Source organism: Scardinius erythrophthalmus, assembly GCF_964197995.2.
Source record: "Scardinius erythrophthalmus genome assembly, chromosome: 6".
Lineage (NCBI taxonomy): Eukaryota > Metazoa > Chordata > Actinopteri > Cypriniformes > Leuciscidae > Scardinius > Scardinius erythrophthalmus.
In genome coordinates this window covers 16,172,939-16,199,094 of record NC_138226.1, presented here as the reverse complement: position 1 = coordinate 16,199,094, position 26,156 = coordinate 16,172,939, and the positions used below count along the sequence as shown (strand labels likewise).

General features: G+C 41.2%; 1 protein-coding gene across 3 annotated transcripts in view; it reads left to right on the top strand.

Moving 5' to 3' along the window:
- Positions 1–26,156, top strand: part of klf12b (Kruppel like factor 12b) — a gene marked incomplete at its 5' end in the record, with an annotated part of 88,527 nt that overhangs the window by 24,347 nt on the left and 38,024 nt on the right. The window contains one exon of one of the 3 annotated variants that reach the window (XM_081368690.1): positions 17,115–17,208. The exons of 1 other annotated variant lie outside the window; for it this stretch is intronic. In XM_081368690.1, coding sequence (XP_081224816.1) covers positions 17,115–17,208 — 94 coding nt within the window. Of the gene's footprint in view, positions 1–17,114; positions 17,209–17,340; positions 17,403–26,156 lie in introns of those variants that run through there. One more of the 3 variants, XM_081368688.1, reaches the window with a different exon arrangement.

Below are 26,156 nucleotides of genomic sequence, written 5' to 3'. Positions count from 1 at the left end.
AGTGTACCCGCTCCCGCGGAGCTAAATTTCTTTGTAAAGTTCTCCACTTCCACGGCAATGTCACCTCGGCTCCCGCAAGAGCTCTGTTCTCTGGCAAATTTTCTCCATTGCCGCAGGAGTTAGGCCTATGTCTCCTCTCCAATACCTTACTATTCAGAATTAATATTCCTGTAACTCACTTGTTAAAACCCCTACTTGACGCATCGCTCGACACCACCCTCCAATTTCCCCCAGAACCATCCAATCCTACGTGACCGCATGGAGATGTTTCAAAGGATTCCACTTTGCATATAACATGCAGTTCCACGTTCCCCGTAAAGGGAACTCCCGCTGCATCGATACTCGATACTTTGGGGAATGCCTTCGGCATGAAGCGTCTGAAGTCTACTATACAACTATCCCAATCTGGATTGGTGCAACGTCATTACGTCACCCGTGACGTCGCATGTGACGGTGATCCGGAAGCTATAAAACGGTCACAGGAACCAGGAAATGTTAGCTTCTGGTCTTCAGCAAGCGCTCTACTGTATGTACAACTTGTCAGTCTTATTTGGTGTTGTTTGTCCCGTGGAAAGAGTTTATTGTAATAAATATGGCCGAGAAACAGTTCAGGCAGTGTTCGTCCCCTTGCCCACGCTATCTTGCTGAGGGTGACACACACTCGCTATGCGTAGTTTGTTTGGGAGTGGAGCATGCACAGGCAGCGCTCGAGGGTGCTGTCTGTGCTAACTGTGAAATCATGCCCCTGAGAACGCTCCGCTCCCGGCGAGCTATGTTTAGTGAAAGCGGCCAGCCCCGCGATCCCCGTGGATCAGGTCCCGCGTCTGTCGAGGCAGCGCGGCGTCTGCATTCATGGGGATCGCAGCGGGATCTAGTGGATGATGTTGAGACGGCTTCGGCCCTTTCTCAACATTCTGAAGCTAGTTCCCATAGTTCCGCTCAGGGTGCGGAAGCCCGCGCTGCGGCTTCTTCCGCCCCAGCAGTGGAACCGATGCTCGAATTATCTGGTTCCGAGGAGCTAGATATTTTGGGCATTGAGGCAGGGGAATGTGAAAATTCGCCACCCCATTCCCCTGCCTTTGAGGAGCTGCTAGAGGTTGTGACCAGAGCAGTTAAAATATTTAATATCGACTGGCCATCTGAGACGCAGGAAGCGACGGTCAAAAGCAAACTCGATGAGCGCTTCCTGCAGTCTCGGTCACAACCTCTACGCCGGAGTCTGCCATTTTTTCCCGATCTCCACACCGAGGTGTCGAGATCGTGGAACAAGCCCTTCTCCTCGAGAATATCTAGCCCCAACGTACATCTATATTCTAATATAATGGGTGCTAGGGAGGAGGGCTATGGGATGATGCCCAGGGTTGAAGAGTCGTTTGCGTCGCACCTCTCCCCTGACGTTGCATCATCCCTGCGGGCTCCGGCGCTTCCCACTAAGCCCTGCCGTACAACATCGGCCTTGGTTGGGAAGGCATATATGGCGGCAGGTCGGGCTGGTAGTTGTCTGCATACGATGGGGCTGTTGCAGGCATACCAGGCCGACCTCCTCAAAGAGGTGGACGACGGTGGGGAGGTCGCCTACGACGACATCCGCGAGATGCGTCGTGTGGTCGACTTGTCTCTCCGTGCTACCAAGGAGACGGCCCGTGCCATCGGCCTGGGCATCGGGGACAAGGACAGGGCTTGTCTCCTCGATGCCCCGGTTTCGCCTTCTGGCCTTTTCGGCGACGGTGTCAACAATGTCGTCGATAGGTTTCAGGAGGCGAAACGACAGTCAGCCGCATTTAAAGAACTTATCCCCCGCCATCGTTCAAGGTCTCGTGGGTCTGCTGCCAGGGGGCAGTCCCACGAGGCCGCCGCCAACTCCTCACACATGCTGAGACAGAAGGAGAGTGTGGCCTCTCGTGCTCCCCCCCAAGGGGCCTGGAGACAGAGGCAACACCCTCAGTCGAAGCCTTCCAAGCCGAAAACAGATCTGAGGACTGTTATTCAGGTGAGGAAGGCTTCGACTAAGAGGCCGTGACGGGACATCCAGGCCTCTGAGGGCACCCCCCTCCGCGTGGGCTTTCTAAAACTTCGCTCCGCGGAGCCCTCAGGAAATCGATGTTTCTTCCCGCCGTCAAGTGCGCTTCGGGACGCATCGAATTCTAGCGAATGTATCTCACAGAATGTTCCTATGAAATCTATTGTTCTGAAACGTTCGCTACCTCTCACGAGGCCTGTAGAAAAAATGATTCGGTTAGTTCCTGCCAGAAGAGTGCTTCAGGTCACCGAAAATGAGAGTAAAGATGAAAATAGAACACCTGAGGTTAGTCCTGAGAGACTGATTCCCTTAGTAGATTATTTAGACACCTGGAAGGGTCTTCAAAATATATCTCAGTGGGTCCTGAGTACAGTTGAGAAAGGATATAGAATCCAGTTCCAGTTTAGACCACCCAAATTTAGTGGTGTTATTCATACGCTGGTATCTCCTGATCAGGCTCAGGTGATGGAAGATGAAGTTCAGACTCTGCTAGCTAAGGAGGCCATAGAATATGTGCCCTTAGAGCAGAGGGATTCCGGGTTCTACAGCCGGTACTTCATAGTTCCAAAAAAGGATGGTGGGCTGCGTCCCATTATAGATCTTAGGGTATTGAATAAATCTTTGAGGAGATTTAAGTTCAAAATGTTGACGATACCTATGATCATTCATCAAATCAGATCCGAGGACTGGTTTGTGACGATAGATCTTAAGGATGCATATTTTCATATTTCCATCATCCCACATCATAGGAAGTTTCTTAGATTTGCTTTTGGGGGAAAAGCTTATCAATATAGAGTTCTTCCTTTCGGCCTAGCCTTATCACCTCGCACCTTCACTAAATGTATGGACGCTTCCCTTGCTCCATTGAGACTTCAGGGGATCCGTATCTTGAATTATATAGATGACTGGCTTATTTTAGCTCAGTCAAAAGAGCTGGCGATTCAACATCGAGATGTTGTTTTGAGTCATTTGAGGTGCTTGTGGTTGAGACTCAATGTGAAGAAAAGTTCCTTAATTCCTCTCCAGAGGACTACGTTCCTGGGAGTAGAGTGGGACTCAATAACGATGCGGGCACAATTGTCTCCTGCTCGTATTAATACTATTTTAAACACAATGAAGAGTATTAGGCTAGGCCAGGCTATCACTGTCAAACATTTTCAAAGAGTTTTGGGTCTTATGGCTGCAGCTTCCACGGTAATTCCCTTTGGTCTGCTTCATATGAGGGCCTTGCAGTGGTGGCTCAGGAACAAGGGGTTTTCTCCTCTGGGAAACCCTTTTCGCACGATCAGAGTTACGAGCAGATGCCTTCGTTCTCTTGTCATTTGGAAGAAACCATGGTTCCTGTCTCAAGGCCCGGTGTTGGGAGCACCATGTCAGAGAAAAACTTTGACTACGGATGCGTCCCTCACGGGCTCGGGTGCGGTTATGGAGGGCCGTTACACCCGAGGTACTTGGAAGGACCATCATCTCACATGGCATATTAATCGCTTGGAGATGTTGGCTGTATTTTTTGCCCTGAGGCACTTCCTTGTGGACCTCAGAGGCCATCATGTTCTTGTTAGGACAGACAATATGTCGGTGGTCTCTTATATCAACCGCCAAGGAGGTTTGAGATCTCGCCCTCTTTGTAGACTGGCGCATCAAATTCTTCTTTGGTCCCAGGACAAATTTCTCTCTGTCAGATCCATTTATATTCCTGGGGTTGAAAATATGGGAGCAGACATCCTGTCGAGGCAGGGGCTGAGGCCCGGGGAATGGCGACTCCACCCTGAAGTGGTTGAGCTTATATGGAGAGAGTTTGGCCGGGCGGAGGTTGACCTGTTCGCTTCTCATGAGAACTCTCATTGCCCGCTCTGGTACTCTCTCTCACATCCAGCTCCTTTGGGCGTGGATGCTATGGTACAGATATGGCCGAGGTCACGTCTGTACGCTTTTCCCCCGATCGCTCTGCTCCCTGGGGTTCTAGAAAGGGTCAGGAGGTACGGAGTGAGACTACTCCTTGTAGCTCCGTACTGGCCGGCCCGAATTTGGTTTTCGGACCTTATTAGTCTCTTGGAGAGTCCTCCATGGGAAATTCCTGTTAGGAGAGATCTTCTGTCTCAGGCTGATGGTACATTATTTCATCCCCGACCAGAGTTATGGAGACTATGGGTCTGGCCCCTGAGGGGGTCCCACCCATAATTGGGTTGCCCTTTCCACTGAGGTGGTCAGGACATCCGCACTAGAACCCCACTCTACTAGGAACTAAACAATTAAGTTAGGGAGGGCATTGAACCCAGTCTATTACTGCCCACTGGCTTCAGTTCTGGTGTTCCATCCCGCTCTCTAACGGGATCTCCTGTTCATGCTTAGGGCCTCTGTGGCGGCCTAAGTGCCCTCCGCAAGCCTCTTAGGGTGTTCGCAATAGGAAGTTCCCGCTGAAACTCCATGTTCCTGTAGATTGGAGGATGAATCCTTTTCATCCAGCCTATTGGCATCAGGCTGATGAGTTATCCCTGGCACCCATCATGTCCTGTGGATGACATATATGAATATATACAAGTATATATAAGTATATAGGAGAATCTATTGAGTTTGCTTCATGCTCGTCTTACTCCCTGGAAGAGGGGTGGTGCTGCCCCCTCTCACTTACTAACGTAGGAGCCACTCTACATTATTGTTGCCCCGGTACCGAGGTACCGGTAGGCAATATCATGATTCTTCAGGTATTCCATCCTCCATCGCATGTGTCGGATGGTCAAGGTTTAGCCTTGGAGGTTCCTATGCTAGGCCTCGGGCTGGGAGGAGTCAATCCATCTAGTAATGTATCAAGGGTTAGGAGTTATTCCCCTCTATCAAGTAGACAGTTGGTTATCTGCAGAAACCACTCATAATTGAAGTACAAGGTGCGCTTTTGCCTTCACCTCTTATCTAATACTTTCTACTGTCTGGGGTTTCCCTTTCCATGGGGTCAGTTGAGCCTCCGCCTCCTCACCTCCCCTTCTTACACCAAATCTTACAACAAGCTAGTTTGGATCTGCCCTCTACTCTTTCTATCGTCCTTGAGTGTACCAGATCAAAGATTTAGCCTGAGAGCTTCTCCATTGAAGATATGCCAGAACGGACTGGTATGGTTGGATTGGCGATGAGAGGTTGTCTGGTGTCAGAGCGGGTGAGCTGGGTTCGTTGGATCCTTTTGATTAGGAGGGAGGTTTGTAAATTATTTATCTGTGGGGAGGGGTGCCATAAATCAACTTGTGGAAAAATTGGACGCCGCTAAAGTAGCCTTTGATGGACCCAACCTGGAGACCCTTAATGCTGTTGAAATGGGAGATGAATTAGGTGATTGAAAGGAGAGAAAAATCGTCTCGGGTTACGTTTTTTCTCTCAGTGTGGCGGCGTGGGTATTCGTTCCCCAAAGTATCGAGTATCGATGCAGCGGGAGTTCCCTTTACGAAAGGGAACGTCTCGGGTTACGTATGTAACCCTCGTTCCCTGAGTAGGGAACGAGACGCTGCATCCCTCGGCCACACTTTTCGCGCCCTGAGAACGACTTGCTTTGACCAATTAGAAGCTAACATTTCCTGGTTCCTGTGACCGTTTTATAGCTTCCGGATCACCGTCACATGCGACGTCACGGGTGACGTAATGACGTTGCACCAATCCAGATTGGGATAGTTGTATAGTAGACTTCAGACGCTTCATGCCGAAGGCATTCCCCAAAGTATCGAGTATCGATGCAGCGTCTCGTTCCCTACTCAGGGAACGAGGGTTACATACGTAACCCGAGACGATTTTTCTCTCCTTTCAATCACCTAATTCATCTCCCATTTCAACAGCATTAAGGGTCTCCAGGTTGGGTCCATCAAAGGCTACTTTAGCGGCGTCCAATTTTTCCACAAGTTGATTTATGGCACCCCTCCCCACAGATAAATAATTTACAAACCTCCCTCCTAATCAAAAGGATCCAACGAACCCAGCTCACCCGCTCTGACACCAGACAACCTCTCATCGCCAATCCAACCATACCAGTCCGTTCTGGCATATCTTCAATGGAGAAGCTCTCAGGCTAAATCTTTTGGTTACAGAAACACCACATATCCATTCTCCAACAGTCAAGCGTCCCAACAAAAAAATAATCAAATCTCCCGTCACTCTTTCCACATCGGGGTAGCAACCACAGCAGCCCAAAAAGGCCTCTCCCAGCAGCAGATCTAAGCTCTCGGAAGATAGTACTAAGATGCTTTCCAAAGCTAGATCAGGACCAACCGGTTCCACATTAAAAAAGTCCACCAAACCCTCATCGATGAAAAACCCTCCGTGTGTCAATCGGTAGTCGGCTGGTAGGGCCCCAGCCCGATGACGTGAGCTGCTCCCGTCGGAGGCTACATGGGCCCTCTCGGTCGGCCGCCCTTGATCTCGCTGCACCCCGCCAATTGGTCGGCAGAGCTCACCCCGTTTGATGCCGTGAGCCCTCCCGATCGGGCATTTCCAAATATTGCTGCTCCTCTTTCGTCAGCCAGTAGGGCCCGTCCGCCCGGTGCTGTGAGCTGCTCTCACAGGCCCTCCTGGTCAGGCGGCTTAAATTACGTTGCTCCTCATTCATCTGCCGTTAGGGCTCGCCCGTCCGACGCCACGAGCCCTCCAGACTGGTTGTTCCAAACTATGGCTGCTCCCTGTTTGTGGGCTAGCAGGGCCCGTCCGCCCGGCGCTGTGAGCTGCTCCCGTCTAAGGCAACATGGGCCCTCCTGGTCAAGCAACCAGGCTTATTCTCAAAACGCCAGCCCGCCAAATCTCTGCATTTTGGGGGTCTTTAGTCTGGCGGCTGTCCTTTGCTCTTTTTGCCTTTGGGGGAGTACTCTGGGTTTGGGCAAAAATTCCAAGCTCGGAGCCCTCCCCCCGGCCAGCACGCCAAATACACATAATCTTTACTCTGTTTAATTTGATGTAAGTATGAAATCGTGAAAGGGTAAAAAAAATAAAAATACAGAAAAAGTTCTTACTTCTGTATAGATGACAACATTATCAAAATGATTCCCGTTCACATGGATTCGCGAAAACTACTAAAAACGCTGTATTATGCATGCCAGACAAGTAATTGGCAATGTCACATTGTAAAGATATACGCGCTTGCGCACATACTGTACATACTCAAATACGCACTCAAATATGCGTGCCTATAGACTAAACACGTAATACGCATGCATGCTGTCACCGTTTTCACAGATTCACGTTTTTGAAGTTTACACAGAGATGATAACGATATCGTTTTGTAACTTGATTTTTGAAATCTATTTCAAAGTTTGTGTTCTCAGGCCATCAAAACTGTGTTGATGTGTAAATGACACAACCCATAACCAGAACGCAGTTGAAAACAGTAGCTACGTTTACATGGACACAATCGGAATGAAATCAATCCGATTGATGAATCCGAACAAGGTGTTTACATGAATGATAAATAAAGTAATCGGGTTGATGTGCGCGTTTATATGTCACAAGTTTCAAATCGGATCTGATGTTTTGACATGCGCACACTGCACGAATATACAGACTTTCCCGCATAAATATTCTCATCTATTGGTTCTTTATTTGTTTTAAACAGCAGACGTAATATTAATTCGTCTCTGGTCATAATTTAGAGCATATTAACCGTTTTGCCGTGCTGCTTATTGATCATGCAGTAAAAATGCCCCTCCCCGCAGCCAAAACCAGTCGTCTGTGGATGAGAATCCAAAACAAGCACTGGTGGGACGTTGTCCTGCTTCACTTCACAGACGCGCGAGTGAAATTAGGATTTTAGAATGACGGAAACTTATTAATATGACACTTTATTCAACAGGAAGAACAGCTCGTTCCGCGCGTCATACGTCATTACGCTATTTAACGTCATCGCACATGCGCAGTCCTTTTAGTTTCGGTTTTCAATCCGATCAAGTGTTTACATGTTCTCTCGATCGGATTACAAAAGGGATAAACCACCCCTTTCAATCGGATCGAAATTTCATTCGGATCGAGCTCAATCGGATCGATTAAGGTGTTTACATGAGGGTTTTTTAGTCCGATTGAGCCGTCAGTCCGATTATAATTAAGTGTCCATGTAAACGCAGCTAGTGTCGAGTAAATGGCCCCTAAATTAATAACTAATGATTTTTACAGCGGAAATGAATCAACGCTGAACTTACTTAAACTGGACAATGACTGTCTTCTAGAGCTGCTGTAAAACAGTCTTTGTTGCATTAATTATCTGTTATCACTGTAAAACAGCTTTGAAACAATCTGTATTGTAAAAAAAGCGCTACAGTATATAAATAAAGGTGACTTGACTATGCAGTCTGTACATGTAACAGAAGTGAATAGTTCACCTCCCAAGTCTTCTGTTCATCACGTGACATCCAACTCTTTATTAACACATTCAATGTTATTAAAAAGAAAGGACCATCATGACAGAAATTAACAAATTTATAAATTTCTAATTTATTGCAGGGCACATGCAGGAACTGTATCAATAACAGCTCATACGTTAGCTGAGCAGTAACGTGAATGACTGACTAACATTAAAGTTTGCAAAACAAATCTAGCTCAATCCTTCATAATTTCTAAAAAAACAAAGTAGTACAAACAACAGACAGTACATTAATTGACACAATTTTAGGTAATAGTGGCCCACAGCTGCTTTGCAGAACTATTTCAGTAAGACAGTAATAACGCGAGTTAGCGTTTAGCTGGAAATGTACACAATATAAAACACAAAACTACGCATTTTGAACACCCTGTTGAAAATATTTACAGGTTGTGATTCTGAGGAGCAAGTTGGTCCACATAAACTGGGTACTGACCCATCTTTCAAGAGAAAGCGTTTGTGGGTGGGTCAAGTTGTTCGCTAGTGGACAACGTAGAACATAGGTGGGCATTATGCAAATGTTTTTCCCTTTTCCAAAAGACTGACCTTAACATTTTTTATTTTAGTAAGTAGTGAAGCAGTTTTGTTAGAATATTTTTTTTCTAAGAAATAATAATAAAACATTATTGAAAGCTACTAAATGTTTTCTTTTCAAGAATATTTTTTTTTCAGTGCATTATGATTTCTGGATAAATGTTTTACTTTATGCAGAAGAGGTGTATTCGAGTCATTGTATGTATGAACTGCATTTTTTTTATTATGATATTTTTTGTACAAAAAAGTGAGTGTCACGTCATTGATCCAAATTTACTGGATAAGCTTAACTTAGTGTTTAGCTTAACTAAACACTTTTGCCAAGAAAGTTCTTACTATAACAATGTCCTCATAAACTAACTGTTTTTGTGTGAGCGGGAAGCCTTAATTCCAATTTTAGACCTCTCTAATGGAAATTCCTGATATGACAAATTGTGTTTAATCAGCATGTAAAAATAGAAATGTTTTGGTTATGATGTAATCTAATTGTAATATTCTTTATAGCAATTCACCCCGGTCTTGGCTGCATGCACCTCTTTGAGTGCTTGATTTACATTGGCAATAAATCAAATCCCACTCCTGATTAAGTTCAGAAAAATCCAACTAAAAATAAGCAGCTTTGAGTGACTTGCCCTGGTCAGTATCATAAAGTCAAAACAGCCTTCACCAATATGAGACATTCCAGAGTTTTACAGTGATATCGGTTTTCCTGTTTTACACCCGTGCCAAGTTAAAAGACACAAAAAGCTGATGAAAATACAGGAAATAGACCCAGTCAGAGTTGAGGGTTTTGCGGCTTGTGGAATTGTAATTCTTGCCAAAATGTAAATATACATGATCTGGATTATAATTTTTGGCTCATACAGTATGCAAGAAATTTAGAAAAAATATGAATGTGTGCAGAACGCTGTAATCATGCATGCATGCACAACTTTTCTGATTGTAAATACGTAGTGTTCGAGTAAACAAGACACATGACTATTGATATGAGGTGTTCACTGAAAGATTCACTGCTCATTGTCTGCACTTCTCCTTAAAGTTAGATGTTTGCATACCCTACCAAGTCGACTGTTTCCTTACGCTAACGCAGAATGCTTGTAATTACACTGAACTTCTGACAAATGCATTTCTTGTAATCTCTCTTCCAATTTCCCACTTACAACATAAATTAATCATATTACAATTGAACGAGCTGTCTGCTTAATACGCTCATTTTTTTCCCTCCATTTCACCGTTGCTTTGCAACACATCCGTCTCTATGATTATCTCAACTGGTGCCAGCAAATGACTGTGACCTCTTTAATTTGGCCTGTGATGAGGGCCCCTCCAATTCTCCACAGTCCCCTTTTAAAGCACAAAAAAAGTAGAGAGTGAAAGCAATGTTGTTGCCATGGCTACCTGCTGGCAGCCTCCTCCGTGTACCGAAAGCCCCCACAATGAACAGCACTGGCTGTTCCCAACCCTGAGCCTGGGTGGGAGGGGTGGAGCTGCTTGGAAACAAGGGGAGGTCTCTCTTCAACCAAACCAAGGCTGCTGGCTGGGGAAAGAGCAACAAAAGGTTCAACACAAACCCAATGCTCTCCCTTGTGTCTGTGTGGCTGGGTGATGGGCGCGCTCTGTATACAGTACTTGGCCGCTCAGATGATGCCAGGGGCTGTTATCGGTTCTCATGACAGGTTGATTAGCACTGCATTTACATTCAACTCTGCTGAAACTCCCAAAATGAATCCTTATGAAAAAGGCCCATAGTTCTTGCATACCAACTATAGTTCAACTGTGGTATTTCTTATTGCAGTGCTTAGACCCAAAGTAACTATGGTTTCTGCAGTTAGTGTTACTATACTTCCTATAGTAAAACCAAGGTTAATGTTTTGTAAGGGAAGGGAAGTATGTTTTATACAACCATGAACTCTGGGAAGACACACACCTCGCATTTGATCTCAGTAGTTTAAGGTTAGCATGCTGCTAGGCTAAAATACATAATACGCATATATTTGGTTAAATAGTCAATACACACTTAAGGTGTGGTCACATTTACCATTGTTCAGAGAATTTTCTTGAGCAAAATCCATTTAAAAAGGAATCCACACATTGGGAATTACCCACGCAGATTTCACAACACGTTCAAATTGTTGACTTCTGTCATCATGAGCTGTGGTCCATTCATCGCTACACTATTGGTGATAATAGATGAAGACAATAGACATGACCACACCTTTAGTCTGTTGCAGTAAATTCTGAATATGCCTTCTTTGCAAAGGGCATATGTGATCCTGTCTTAGAATATGACTAAAACAAGGTATCTAGGGAAGCATACAGTAATTACAATGACTACCATTGAAAGCATTACTGTGATGCCTTAAACAGCTGCCTTGGTAGAGAGTCCTCTAGGTTTCAGAACATAGCATTTATCTCAAACCTTGCTAGCAAAATTAACCACTGTAGCCTGTGAAATTCCCCAAAAGAAGAGGAAAACGACTGTATATTATTTATTAATGAAGTTGGGTAGTCGTATCTACGCCCATCGCAATGCTCAGGTGACTTTGGTAGCAGTTTGCTGGGGGTTAAATGTCAGCCCCGCCTTTGCTAAGTCAGACCCTGTGAGGGAAAACGATCCAGGTAATGGATCTGAGCGGAGATCACATAATACCCAGCCTGGACTCTGAGAACACATCGCTCTCGCTTGATACTTTCACAGCTGTCCTTTGTAAAGGTCCATTTCTCTAGTTTTGTGTGTTTGTACATGTCCATGAACATCAGCTGTTATCTACAGTATATGTTTTAGTGTGTATTTGTGCCTGTGTTGGCAGTTGCCCACAGTGTGCACACTTCTTCCTTTTGCAGATGCAGTTGCTATTGGACACAGAGGAGGTAGTGGTGGTGTTTAGGCAGCCGCCCCCGCTCCTGCCCCTGCCCCTGCCCCTGCCCCTGCCTCTGCTTCTGCCCCGCGGTGATGCGCTGACCTTGGCCACAGCACATAGATGCAGACCCGATTCAGTCCCTGCAGCCACACCAGCCAGAGCCCCCTCTTTCTGTGCAGGTGGACACACACAAACACACACAGTGCCTCCTGAAGAGTCCTTGCCCCCGAGCATGCACAGGCCATGTGCTTCTGAACTCCACACTGAAGAACATTTACTGGAATAATACACTTGTTAGCTAGAAAAAGACTGCCTGGTTAAGCACAGACCTCACCAATGAACATTTAATGTGCCTTCATATTTAAAGAAAAACATTTTTTTGACCCCAACAAGTCCCTGATCCTGTTTTTACAGTCATTCTATGGTTTGTGGTCCTTTCTTGGCTTGATGTGGTCAAATTGGTGGAAATTTCACAGTAAACCTTGCATAATATTTGAAAGAACTGAATAGATTTTAATAAACAATATCATATCTAATAAAATCGATAAAATTTACGTCGATAACGAAGATAAGCTCTGGACTTTTTTACTTAATATGGATTTATCTAACAGCCTATCACACACCAGGAATAAACGCGACAACAGCCATTCAGTGCATGTCGCAAATAAGTGATTTCTGCGTGTCACTGTGTCAATGAACAACGTGGTTTTGTTCACCATTTTATTTGATAAAAACGACCGATAAAAACACTAAAACTGAAACCAAAATGAAAGATTTTCACACAAAAAAACGTCATAATAAAAGCGTCGGTTTAATTCTGAGAAATGATGACAGCAATGTGTCACTTCTGTATACTAAAATGTACTTCTCAAAGTAGTAATAGTAAAATTATTATTTCTATATGATATGATACAACCAAGATATGTTGTTCATACATGTTTTAAATCTATACAGTTCTGTTGTGCAGCATCTTATTTGACAAAAAAAACCCTGTTTTGTTGTAAATTGTTATTTTTCATTTGATTACATTTTAAATGCTTGTTTAAATTTTCTATAAATTTATAAAACACAACCCCCTCCCCCCCCCCCACTCTCAAGGTATAACAAATATGTGGAAACTATTTCCTTTCCAATTAATGGTAAATGAATATCGTGCTAAATATTGATATCGTTTGATTTAGAAAAAAATATTTTTGGCCATATCGCCCAGCCTTAATGCTAGGGTGTTGTGAGTGGTTGCCAGGCCATTGCTGGACCAAGTAAAAAAAAAAAAGCTACAGATCTCTTTTCTGGTCCCCAGATACAGTATAGCTTAGCTCTCTCTTTCAGTGTAAGTATGTGGGATTTTTCACTTGGATTATCCTCCGACAGGCTAAAATTGAGAATCCAATCACTTTGAAAAGTAACTTCACACCCATAATTTGAAGTATATTTTAAGTTCATGTTATTTGCCGTAAAGTCCATAACCCAAAAAATGAGCAATAAAAAGTAAATAACGAGTAAATATTAATAAATATTTCAAAATCATGGCAAATGTAAATGAGCAGTAAGTAAATAACGAGTTAATATCAATAAATATTTCAAAATCATGGCAAATGTATGACATTTTTTTTGTGTTATAGATTTGAAACTAATCTTGTGTTGAATTAGCATGCCAGTGAGGAAACATGAGCTTTCTGCCCTGAACCGTAGCATGCTGTTCATCACACTTGAGATCAGAGATCAGAGCCCATACAAGTGAAGTGACCAGACAGCATGGAGGAACACCCTGTTATAAAAAACCCATCTTTCTCAGATCTTCTGGCTTGATTGGAGCAGTGAACCTCTGAGCATGACCTCATCGACAAAAGTTCCCATATTGTTTTAATAACTGAAGCAGGTCAAATTCATTCAATTGTGTTTAACAGAAACAACTTATTCTGAATTAATTACAGCTTATGTCTCACATCTAACAGATGATGGACCTTGCATTCAAAATATAATTTTGCCAGTTAGTTCTCACATGATTCATTTTGGAATTAATTTATTGTTATGAATTAGATCCTTATGTTAAAAAAAATAAGTACTATGGTGATACCATAATGTGATTGTGTCAGATGGCAATAATATGGTACTGTAAAATTAGCATTTTTTCATATACCATTTATTTACATGCAGTACTATAGTATAACCATGTTACAAAAAGAATGAAGATACCATGCTACTGGATTCAGAATCTAAAACTTTAAAACTTAGAGTTTTGTCATACGTACATCATTGGTGTTTGATTGTATTAAAATTCAAAGAATATAATCCCCAAAGAATATAATTTACTAATTAGCTGTTAAAGTTACTGTAGATGCTGAACCTACCTCTATGTAATCTAATTTCTAATCAAGCTGTAGTTTGCATCATGCGAATGATTTCATTTTGAATTGAACAATTAGTAGTACGCAAAAACAAAAATCTATTATTGTAGTGACAGTTCTCATTTACAGCAGTAAAGGATGTGCACATAATGTCATGATGTTTATATTACAGTCAAATTTGACTGTGAAATGGTGTGAAGTAATTCCTTTTCTTGTTCTGCGCAGAATGTTCAGGGCAGGATCACAGACAGCGGCAAGTTACCCAGCAGGAGATGCATTTATTGTGCCGCGACGGGTCTCTCATGCAGCCGGGAAATCTGTGTGGCTAATGCGCCATCAACGCATTTCCCAGCTTCTGCACTCTGCCGTAGATCGCTAAGTACTTTGTTTATTGATGGCCCACCATTGCCCTCATCAAAAGCTAGTTCTTCGCACTGGGACATTTCGAAGTCACCTCATTGAGTATTTCTGCAGTCACATCTAAACATTAAAAGGTTGTTTGCTCTAGAATACAAAAAAAAATAAAAAAATCTCCCATGACATTTTTAAACCTTTTTTCTATTGTGCAGAAGACAAAAGGAGATCTTTAGCATTTGGACCAGAGACAGTTGTGGTCACCATTCGTTTTCATTGTATAGAATAAAGCAGCTTGGATAGTCTGCTAAGCATCATCTTTTGTGTTACGTCCAAGAGAGAAAGTCATACAGGTTTGAACAGCATGAGAGAGAGAATAACTTGACACGCTATCCCTGAAATGGACCTTGTAGAAGTGTCGTTTTTTAATGGTGAAATAGATTAGGATTGTTGGAGGGATGACAGTCACGGTTTTACTTTGAATAGTGCTGGTGGAACAGAAATCTTTGGTAGCATGTCATTTATAGTTGATGTGTAAATGTGTATATATTGGCCTACATGGGCTTGGTTAATCTTATCACCTTACAACAACTGTTTGCCTGCTGTGCAGTTAACCATGGTAAACACGGACATTGTAGCCCACCTAATCGCCTTGGGTCCTCTCTGTGCCACTTCTGTAATCAAGGGTGTTCACTCTTTTTCTATCTATCTTTGTCTCTCTCCGCTTTGCAGGGGAGCTAAGATGGGGCCATGTTCCCTGGCAGAGTTCCATACACGGCTCACCCTCCCACTGGAACGCCTGATTCCAGTTCAGCCCTTTACAAGACATGCCAGGACCCTTTGTGTGCCAGGCTGGGCTGGGTGTGCGGGCAGAGCGGGACTGCTTCCTCGAGATGTCATTATTGCTGGGTAAATTGCCACTCTTGTCAGAGGCTGCAGCTGGGTGGCATAGCTTTTCATAAAGAAGCATCAGGGCTAATCAGCATTAAAAGCGTGAGCAGAGTGGTATTTCAATGCCCATTTTAGTCAGACACAAGGATGAAGGTCTTTGTTTTTTCTCGTGTAATTCACCAGGATGATCTTGTATTGATATGTCTTATACTTATCTTGTAGTTTTTATGACGATATGGGTTGTCGTTTGCGGGAATCAATATTACATCATTCTTTTTAGATCTGAGAAATTTCATCTGTATACTCAAGTGCAAAAATATATGATGTGATACACCTTGGTGTTTAAAATGGATCTATTTAGGTAATGAACTTAGGGATGCCACTATACAGCTTTTAATTGTCAAAGTCCCAAATTCAGGTTTCCATCACATACTGTATGATGAATTCCAAACATGAAAACATAGTGTAATATAAAAAGGCCATTAAGAGATTTTTCTGAAAGAGATTTGGTAAAAGCTAACATGGGCAGAGTATTCTTCAAAGCACTATCAAACCCCATCAGCTTGTGTGTGCGTGGAACAAAGTCTATCAGAGATGCAAATTAGCTCTTTTTCCTATACATTAATTAGGATTCCCAGAAGAGCGAATCTGCATCTTGAAAACCGTAGCTGCCTCTTCCATCGCCGAGCCTTTGCAACATTCCCTTGTGCATGCTTTCATAAACAGAAATAAATGGCTTTTAGGATTGAATTGTAGTACAGAGATGCGTTCATAATCTAACGGAGAGCAATGTCTGGTGACTAATAGAAATGGAGCCAATTAAGAGCTGTGTGTGGCAGACGGTTTCTTACTAAAACATCTTGTAATACAAACATGAAATGTACCGATTTATACGTTAAATGCATACAGAGAAGTAGCTTAATATTGTTAATAAATATTTTCAAATATTGGGATAAATGTGATAAGTTTGACAGTAGGTCAAAATCTGATTTTCCACATAATTGCCAAACTGCAAGTGGATAAGCTAAATATGTAAGACAATACAGCATGACAGTTTAATAATAACTACTACTACTAATTATTATTATTGCATCATATTTATGTAATAATTTAATAGATTATTGATATTTTCTTTTAATTTAATTGTTAATTTAATTACATTTTAAAAATTGTTCCATGTTTTCCACTGTAAAGCTCTTTTAATGGTCTGAATTTATATAAAGTAGGGTACTTTTTTGAGAAAATATACCCTCTTTCTCTCTCTCTCTCTCTCTCTCTCTCTCTCTCTCTCTCTCTCTCTCTCTCTCTCTCTCTCTCTCTCTCTCTATCGACACGAACAAGATGATGAAGAGGAAAGTCTCTTTAATTAATCCACAGTCATAAATCCAAAAAAGAGCGAGAGCTACTCACACACGTAACATAGGCAATACCCGACAATGAACACAAACAGACCTGAACTTAAGTACACGTGATAACGAGGTACATGTAGATAATGAGTGCACAACTGCACGTAATGAGTGACCAAGACAACAAACAACTAACTCAGGCAGAAGGTGGAGGAACACAAAAAGTCCAAACTAACAGAACCGTCTCTCTCTCTCTCTCTCTCTCTCTCTCTCTCTCTCTCTCTTCCCCTTTAAACGGGGAGGTACTCTAGTGTTTCTCCGCTGCCTGTGCTCAGAGACATGTCGGAAACCTCCCACGAGGGGCCCCGTGTAATTCGATGCATGCTGTTAAAGCTTAGAGTATTGTCTTCTCTTGCTTATGAAGCCTCCACCCACCGGCCCACCCTACATTTAGCGGATCATGTGACCGTGGTAAGTCATTTGCAAGTACAACAGTTCTCTGTGAGCTCCCATTCATTTCCTGAGAACTGCCCTGAGCAGCTGAGAGGAGCAGAGAGGGGAGGGAGTCACACACAGTGAGAGAGAGAGAGAGAGAGAGAGTGAGAGACAGACAGACAGAGAGGACTGTATAAGGAAGACAGTTTCTGTCGCTCTGCAGCTCCTGGTCAGGTCTGTGTATGTTTTATTCTCTTTCGCTTTTTATCTCTGTTTTTCTTTTCTTTTCTTTTTTGAATACTTCTGTCTCGCTTGTTTGTCTGTGCTCCGTGCATCTCGTTCAGCTGTCACCGTAGAGTTACGCTAAAAAAATGACAAGTCTGATGCTGTCCAGCCTTCTAAAATAATCGTACAATGCAGGTGGTCAAAAACATGATTAAAAAAAGCATGATGTCATTTTTTTTCCCCTGTGTTGTCCACTGAGTTTGAAATATGTAGTGCAATGCACAATATTAATGTACTGTAAAGTGGTTTGAAGTGTCTCAGTAGAGTTTTATTATTTCTCTGGTTCATTTGGTGTGTGTGTATTTTGGAGAAGGTTTAGTTAAAGTTAAAGACAAAGTGGTTTTCTGGGTTAAATATTGACACACTGTCAGAGTAGTGTATGCGAGGAAAGTGAGCCGGAGGTTTCTGAGCAGCCACTGTTCCACTCTCAAAAAAGTTTCATCCCCCCGTTCGGCATGAAAGCATGAGCGTAAGTGAGTGCGAGCGCGTATGAGTGCGTTTGCCGATGGCACGTGTATCTCTGAAGCGATGACAGGCTTCCCGGTGAGTGGAGTTACCGTGGTGACAAACTGGGGTAGGAATCAGAGACTCAAGTGGTGGAGGAAGGACAGCGAGGGGGCGGGAGGCAAGCGTTCGTATGTGTGTGCCGGGGTGTTGCATGGGTGGTGTCGTGGATGTCATCTGCTCCTCAAGGAACAGTCATTGGTATTGATGGCTGGCTGTCAGTGGCGGGCTCCTGGTCTGTGGGCTGGCCCGTGGCTGTTCTTTTCAATTACGCCAGACCTCCGCAACTGACAGCGAAGGCATTTGTTCACGGAGAGAGTGGTGTGGAGGTCGATGTGCATTTGTGTGTGTGCAATTTTATGTGGAGGTTGGATTCCTTATGTGTGTGTGTACTTTGGTACTGTGTCCTGATCTGTGTGACTCTTCACAGTGCTAATGTTGGTCACTCAGCCTTAAACTGTGAGGCAGCCACTGCTGCTTAAGGCTATTCTGCCAGAGAGATGAGGTTATTTAATGCTTTTCTGGTTAAGACCCTTGATTCAGGACACAGTGAGTGTATGTGTGTGTATTGTCCAAAACACTAGTAAACTATACTATTGCTGCTGATACTATAGGTCATGTTGACCAAAATTTTTATTTAACCCTTAATCGCTGTTTGGGGTCATTATGACCCCACTGGACTTTTCTTTCATTTTTTAAAAATGTTACCTTCATATCAGAGGCATGAAACTCTGGGACTTTTCCTAAATAACCTATCTAAACATGCACAAAAAAACTGGGCTTGATTTGGTTGTTCTAAAGGTGTGTAAAAAAAAATTTACCGTTTAAGCTGTTTGGGGTCAAAATGACCCCACATTGAAAATGAATGGGAAAATGAAAAAAATGACTTTTTTTTATTTTGTTTGTCAAAAAAATAAAATTAAATCCATTATAAATCTGAAAATTTATACATATAAACCAAGGTCTGGTCCTAGAGCATAAATAAAAAGTAGAACGAACTTTCTATCTCATACACACACACACACAGACACACACAAACACATAAACAAACACACAAATGTATGTGTTTGCAACAGAGAGCATTTTTACAGAAATTGGTAAATAAAATAAACAAAACTGGCATAAATCTAAAAAAATTTACATTTAAATCAAGGTCTGGTCCTAGCGCATAAACCCAAAGTGGAACGAACTTTCTATCTCATACACACACACACACAAACACACACAAACACACACAAACACACATGTATGTCACTGCAACAGAGAGCATTTTTATAGAAATTGGCAAATAAAATAAATAAAACTGGCATAAATCTAAAAAAAAAATTACATTTAAATCAAGGTCTGGTCCTAGAGCATAAACCCAAAGTGGAACAAACTTTCTATCTCATACACACACACACACACACACACACAAACACACACAAACACACACGTGTATGTCCCTGCAACAGAGTGCATTTTTATAGAAATTGGCAAATAAAATAAACAAAACTGGCATAAATCTAAAAAAAAATTACATTTAAATCAAGGTCTGGTCCTAGAGCATAAACCCAAAGTGGAACGAACTTTCTATCTCATACACACACACACACACAAACACACACATCTATGTCACTGCAACAGAGAGCATTTTTATAGAAATTGGCAAATAAAATCAACTAAACTGGCATAAATCTGAAAAATGTCACATATGCAACATGGAACAAGCTTGTTCACACACACACACACACACACACACACACACACACACACACACACACACACACACACACACACACACACACACCACAGTCATGTCATAGTGGTGACTTGTAATGGTTCTGCAAATGTATGTATAATAATTTGCAAAAGCAGATAATTCAAAATATATCAGAAAACAACAACAAATTCTAACTCTGACAAAAATACAGATTTTTTTATGTATTTCAAAATGTTTAAATAAATATTCACAAAATATATATATCAAAGTTGTGAGGAGAAGTTGAAGCATCACAAACAATAAAGTGAAAATGAATGAGTCTCTATGGCCCTCTATTGGATATATGTGGTCATTGCACTTTCTTTCTTTAATTATAATTTCTAAAATTTTTCCACAAACTAGCAGATGTCAGTATTCTATCTCTAACACATAGAGCAATGTCCAAAAACTATTTAGATTTAATTAAGATCATCATTTAAGTGATTTTTTCTTTAAAAAATCATTTTTCATGAGCCAATTTATGGCCTAGTTATGTAATTGTGCAGTAAATAGGTAAAAAACTTCAAAATTTCCACAAAAACACAGCATAAATGTATAGTTGAGAAGTAAATAAAAAAAATGATATATAGTTTTCCATATAAAAAATGTATATTTCCTTATGCAATTGCTCTTTAAAAGTTTGGGGTCAAAATGACCCCAAACAGCTTAAATGTTGTCCTTTTTTAACAGCGATTAAGGGTTAATGGCACTCAGTATAACAAACCATTATTGTTGTTATTATTGTATATATTGCTACATTTTTTTTGGTTAAAGGTTTGAATAATGCCTCAAATTGCTCAGGAGAGTACTAAGTGACCAATTTACGGTTTTCACCTGGCAGACCATAAAACGGGTGGGGGAAAAATCTCTTAGATTTACATTGAAAGAGGGATCTTTGAAGGAGCGTTTCTTTGAGGTGGCCTCTCACGTCTTGGGTCAGTAAGTAACCACCTAGCAACCACACAGAACACCTTAGCAACTGCATAGCAACATACTACAAACCACTCAGAACATCCTTAGCAACCGCAACCAAAGCCCTGGCAACCACCCAGAATACCCTAGCATTGTGGCAGTCAGTTCTGCACAGCAGGGAGCTCTTACATTCTTTAGAGAATCAAATGGATCAGTTTTTTATTTTAGCATGTCTATGTTGGTGTTCAAATCTACATTTATTGATAACTGTTCATGTTTCAAATGTGTTCTATTACTATATATATATATAAATCACTTTTTAGGGTCACAGTTTCGATACGGTTCGGTATTCAGGGAAAAAGGGTCTACTGTCAAATAAAAATAAAGAAGAACAAATACAGTAGAGCAAAGATACAATTAAAATAAACAGTGTTTTTCAGGTATAATAGTAGTTTCTACGTATAGAAATTGAATAAGTAATCAAAAGTAAAACAAAATTGCATATAATCTTCACTGTATAAATTAAATAAAGATTAATCATTATTAAAGTTACACAAGCTATTCGGTCAAGAGCATTGAGTAATTTTTTTGTATTTTGTTGTTTGATTAACATTAAAACCACAGACAGCAGGAATATTAGGCTCCTGTCACTTCAAGACATAATTCACTGATCCAGTACACTAATACTGAACACATGCGTTGTCTTTCTCGACTGTTTACGTTCACTTCACTGTGTTTACGACACTCGTATGTCACGTTCACAGACATAATACTATGTTTGCTAGGATATTTATACCAAGACGGGCATGTTGACAATTTTTGTGTGAATTTGTCCATTCAAGCGCTAGACTCGAAACTCAATATTTGCGTGCTGTCTGAGCCGCGGCTCTCTGTGTGTGCTATATATGTGTAAAGCATGTTGGACACTTTCTGATAAAAAATCCAATCTTTAATTTGATTCATTTGATTCAAGTTTAATTGTTTGACTCTGTGGTCCCTGTCAAAAGTGTATTGGAGGATTTTATCGGTGGCTTCGAGATAGCAATCAGCCAGATAGAGGGCTCAATAATGGGACCCAATAATCACAGGACAGCGTATCTGCTTATCACCTCAGCTTTACGTTGCGCTGGAGGATTCCATTAAAATGGTTTCTCCATCCACACAAGTGGGCCCTGATGGCCATGTGGATCGAGAATTAAAAGGTTAGCACCCTTCTGCTCGAAGGAGCTTCACGCAGGTGGGCTGGGGATAGTGAATTATTGATGGAACTTGCCTGAGACTGGACACCTTGCTGAAGGGATTATATGGGAAATCCTCAAAAGACACCCCCAGAACACCCCACCCCAGAGGAAGTGGGCAGGGATTGAAACCCAAACCGGCCCCATCTGTACCAAGCTCAGCCCAGGGGACTCAGGAATGCCCCTGTGGTCTACATAGCTGTCGGCTCCAGCTGATCAAATGTTCAGCTTTGCCCCCAATCCCGCTTTAGTGACAAACAGCTAAAGAGCACAGCACATTCAGAGCGGACATGTTGAGTTAATGTTGGGTTTGTCACCGGGCCTGTCCAATGACACAGAGAGCGTGTCGGTTTAATGATACCCTTCACTGCACTGATGGATCCAGGTGTGTGGTTTGTGTAACCAGACTAAACTGAGCGATTCTGTGGTGCATACTACAAAATAGTATGAAAAATAATTTGTCATTCCTTATTGGATCATGACATACAATATGTGTCTGCGCTAAGGCTGGCTTCATGCATGTCTGTGAGTAAACTGAAACATGTGACAGAAACAGAGTGTGTCCTTCAATAGAGTAATGACTCATAAATGTTTGCTAACTCAGAAAGTAATGTCATGATTGTTTGGTAATACAAGAGGGATGTGGATGCCACTACTCACTCACTTTCTATTTGATTATTTACAGATTATTTATTTATTTATAATTAATTAATTAATTATTTCAGAAAACAGCTTCAGTCCATTTTTCATTTTAAATATGTTACGATCATACATTGATTTGTTATTTATTTATTTCATGAACAATTTTGGGCCGTTTTCCATTTGCGCTAAGAAAAGGGACAATCTGAGATTATCATTAATATTATTTATCTATTTCATTAACAATTTCAGGCCTTTTTCCATTTGATATATTTCTGAAAAAAGGGATGGCCTGAGGTAGATTTAAAAAAAAATTATTTAACAATTTCAGGCCATTTTCCATTTGATATATGTTTCTAAAGTAAGAGGACGATCTGAGATTATCATGATCATTCTTCAACGTCTGTGTTTAGTGCCCATACAAAAACTAACTAAGAGAAGAGTAGGTGAAAGAAGGAATTGTGGGTAACTACGTGGGTCTTATGATCTCTCTCTTCCTCCTCATTTCAACATTTCGCTAAGCTGACAAAATGTTCTAGTGTGTCCTCTGGTGTGTTCAACCCTTGACCCTCTTGTCCAGCCCTGGTTTGTTTACTGAAGCTGTGTGTGGTGAGGGGGAGGGATGATTGTTGAACACTCTGGCATAGAAAGCAAGACGTGGAATTCTACATCTACTTCAAGTACACATATTTTCAATGACACATGTCACTATTCAGTATCAGTAACTCTGGATATACCCTACACTCTTTATTTATGTCATGTATTCAGAGTGGTCTTAATGGCATGAATATCTGTACTGATGTTTACATATGCCTCCTTTCAGTTATTAGACATGGTATGGCTCTTCATGACAGTAAGAGAAATCGAAGACGACTAAACCTGCGCTGTACACTATCTATGTGCTGTTCTCTGCCTGTCGTCATGACAACACCGTTAGCGCACCTATCTGCCGTCCCTTAACCTAAGATGACTTTTGGGAACTTAATGGAAAAAAATTGAATCAATATAATCCCTCAAAGCGTAACAATACATCCAGGATTTGTTGTGATTTTTTTTTTTTAATTGCTCAGTCAGGGGACTCAGAAACCATCAGTAGGACATTCTGAGATATGCATGAACTTTGTTAGCAGTTTTAGGTCCAGCGATCGGGGGGTTGAGAAATTATGCAAACAACATATGGAGTCAATTACGATCCAAAGGCAAAGCACAGCATGCATGGCTCAGCTTTGAGAGACTGGAACGTGAGTCTATGTCATATAGTATAACTTCCCTCCGGCGACTAGCTCAGACTTGTACCTGGCACTTAATGTTGGATATAAGCAGAAAACGTGGAAAAGTAAACTGAAAAGCAGACGCTGCATGTGAAGCATAAATAGAAATCCAGCTGCTTATTCTATTAAGTAAGGCTATGGGTGCCAGAATGGGTCTTTATTTTATTTTATTTTATTTTACACTCTAACGAAAGGCTCAATCTAACATTATCCTGAGTATTTATTTGTTTTGTTTTTTTATTAATTAATTAAAGGGTTAGTTCACCCAAAAATTTATTTCAAGATAAGTTTCTGGCCATTTTTCATTTGAAATATGCTCTAAAAAATTACAATCTGAGATTATCACAATCATAATTCTTTTATGTATTAATGCCATGAACAACTTCAGGACTTTTTTTCATTTTATACATGTTAGGTTACAGCCTGAGATTATTACAGTCATAAATATGTATTTCTTTATATTTTTATTATATACACATACATATTTATCGATTTATTTATTTGTCACAAACCATTTTCATTTGTTTATTTATCTGGATATGCCCAGACTGGGACCTAAATCTGGATATTTGCAGAAAACGTGGAAAAGTAAACTGAAAAGCAGACATTACATGTGAAGCATGAATATAAACCCAGCTGCTTATTCTATTAAATGAGGCTATGGGTGCCTGAATGGGTCAGATTTCAGGACAAAAACACCCTCATGAGGACTTCCTGTTTTATTTAATGTTTGAGTGAGTTGAACTCTTTTTGCTCTGTAGTTGTTATTTTACTTAATGTGGCAAGAGTGCCGGTTATAGATTTGCAGAAAGAAATCGAGAGTGCAAGCGTCTGTGTGCTGTGCTTCGTGCATGTTGTGATAGTGTGTTTTCTTGTTTGGCACAAATGCCATTGCTCAATCAGAGAGTGTGTGTAGGAGGTTCTACAAGAGGATGTGAGCTGTGTAAATATGCACGTTCTGAAACTGTGAATCTGGGTGAATCTGAAATTGTGAATCTGGGAGATTATTATATAGGTCCATCCTGTTCCCATTTAACCTACCAAAATTCTGCTGGAGTTTAGTTAACAAACTAGTAGCAGGTAAGTTTGCGTTTGTGCATTGATACCTGGTCTTGTTTATCTCAAATGTATGTATTTATGTGTAGGGGGAGGGTGCCGGTATGCAAGGCATTGAAAAGCTACAGAGAGGCGTCTTTAAGAACCTCTTCACCATTAAGGCTGGAGGATGCAGCCAGCCCCCCCGAGACATGAGGAGTGGGTTATTGTACTGATGATAATACACTACACCACCTCCACCCACAGACCTCCAACCCTCCTCCCATCTACCTCCGCAAACACTTAACAGACTCAATACATTGTATAACCTGCACTGCTATACATAGTACGACTGCACTTATTTCCATATGATGTATGGTGAACAGTAGAATGACATGCTATGAATGAAAGGCCTGTAGCTGATCTCCTTATATAGCATTGATGATAGTTGTGTAACTGCAAGTGGCATTCAAGTGCACATTTCATTTGCTATTATTTACAGAAAATCACCAGTCCTGATACAAAAGCATGTGGTATAACTAGACCTCATTTTCTGAAGAGAATGCGAGTGCTGCTAACCTGTGCTAAGCTAACGATTTTGATGCTAAGTGTTGCCAGGGCATTGCTATAAGTGTTTTTTTATAGCTCACTGCTATTCGGTTCCTGTGATGTTTTGGGTAATTGCTTACTAGGTTCAGAACCAACCCTTAATGTAAAAAATACTAGTACTGCAAATTGTCATATTAATTTAGTTACATAATTGATGTTGGCTGGTCAAACAGACCACTCTCCTAAATTCATATGGTTAATGTGTATTATTATTGTTGTTATTATTGTTATTATAAATACACTACCGTTCAAAAGTTTTTTTTTTTTCAGTAAGATTTTTTAAAAGAAGATTAATACGTTTATTTAGAAAGGATGCATTAAATTGTTCAAAAGTGACGGTAAAGATATTTATGTTACAAAAGATTACGAGTTTAAATAAATGCTGTTCTTTTGAACTTTATATTCATCAAAGTATCCTGAAAAATGTATCACGATCTCCTCAAAATATTACAGCACAACTGTTTTCAACATTGGTGATAATAAGAAATGTTATTGAGCAGCAATAATGATGCTGAAAATTCAGCTTTGCCATCACTGGAATAAATAACATTTTTAATAACATAAATAACATTTAAACAAAAACAAAAAACAGTTATTTTACATTGTAATAGTATTTCACAATATTACTGTTTTTTTGGTCAAATAAATGCAGCCTTGGTGAGCATAAGAGACTTCTTTCATAAACATTAAAGGTCCCGTTCTATGCCCCTTTTCACAAGATGTAAAATAAGTCTCTGATGTCCCCAAAGTGTGT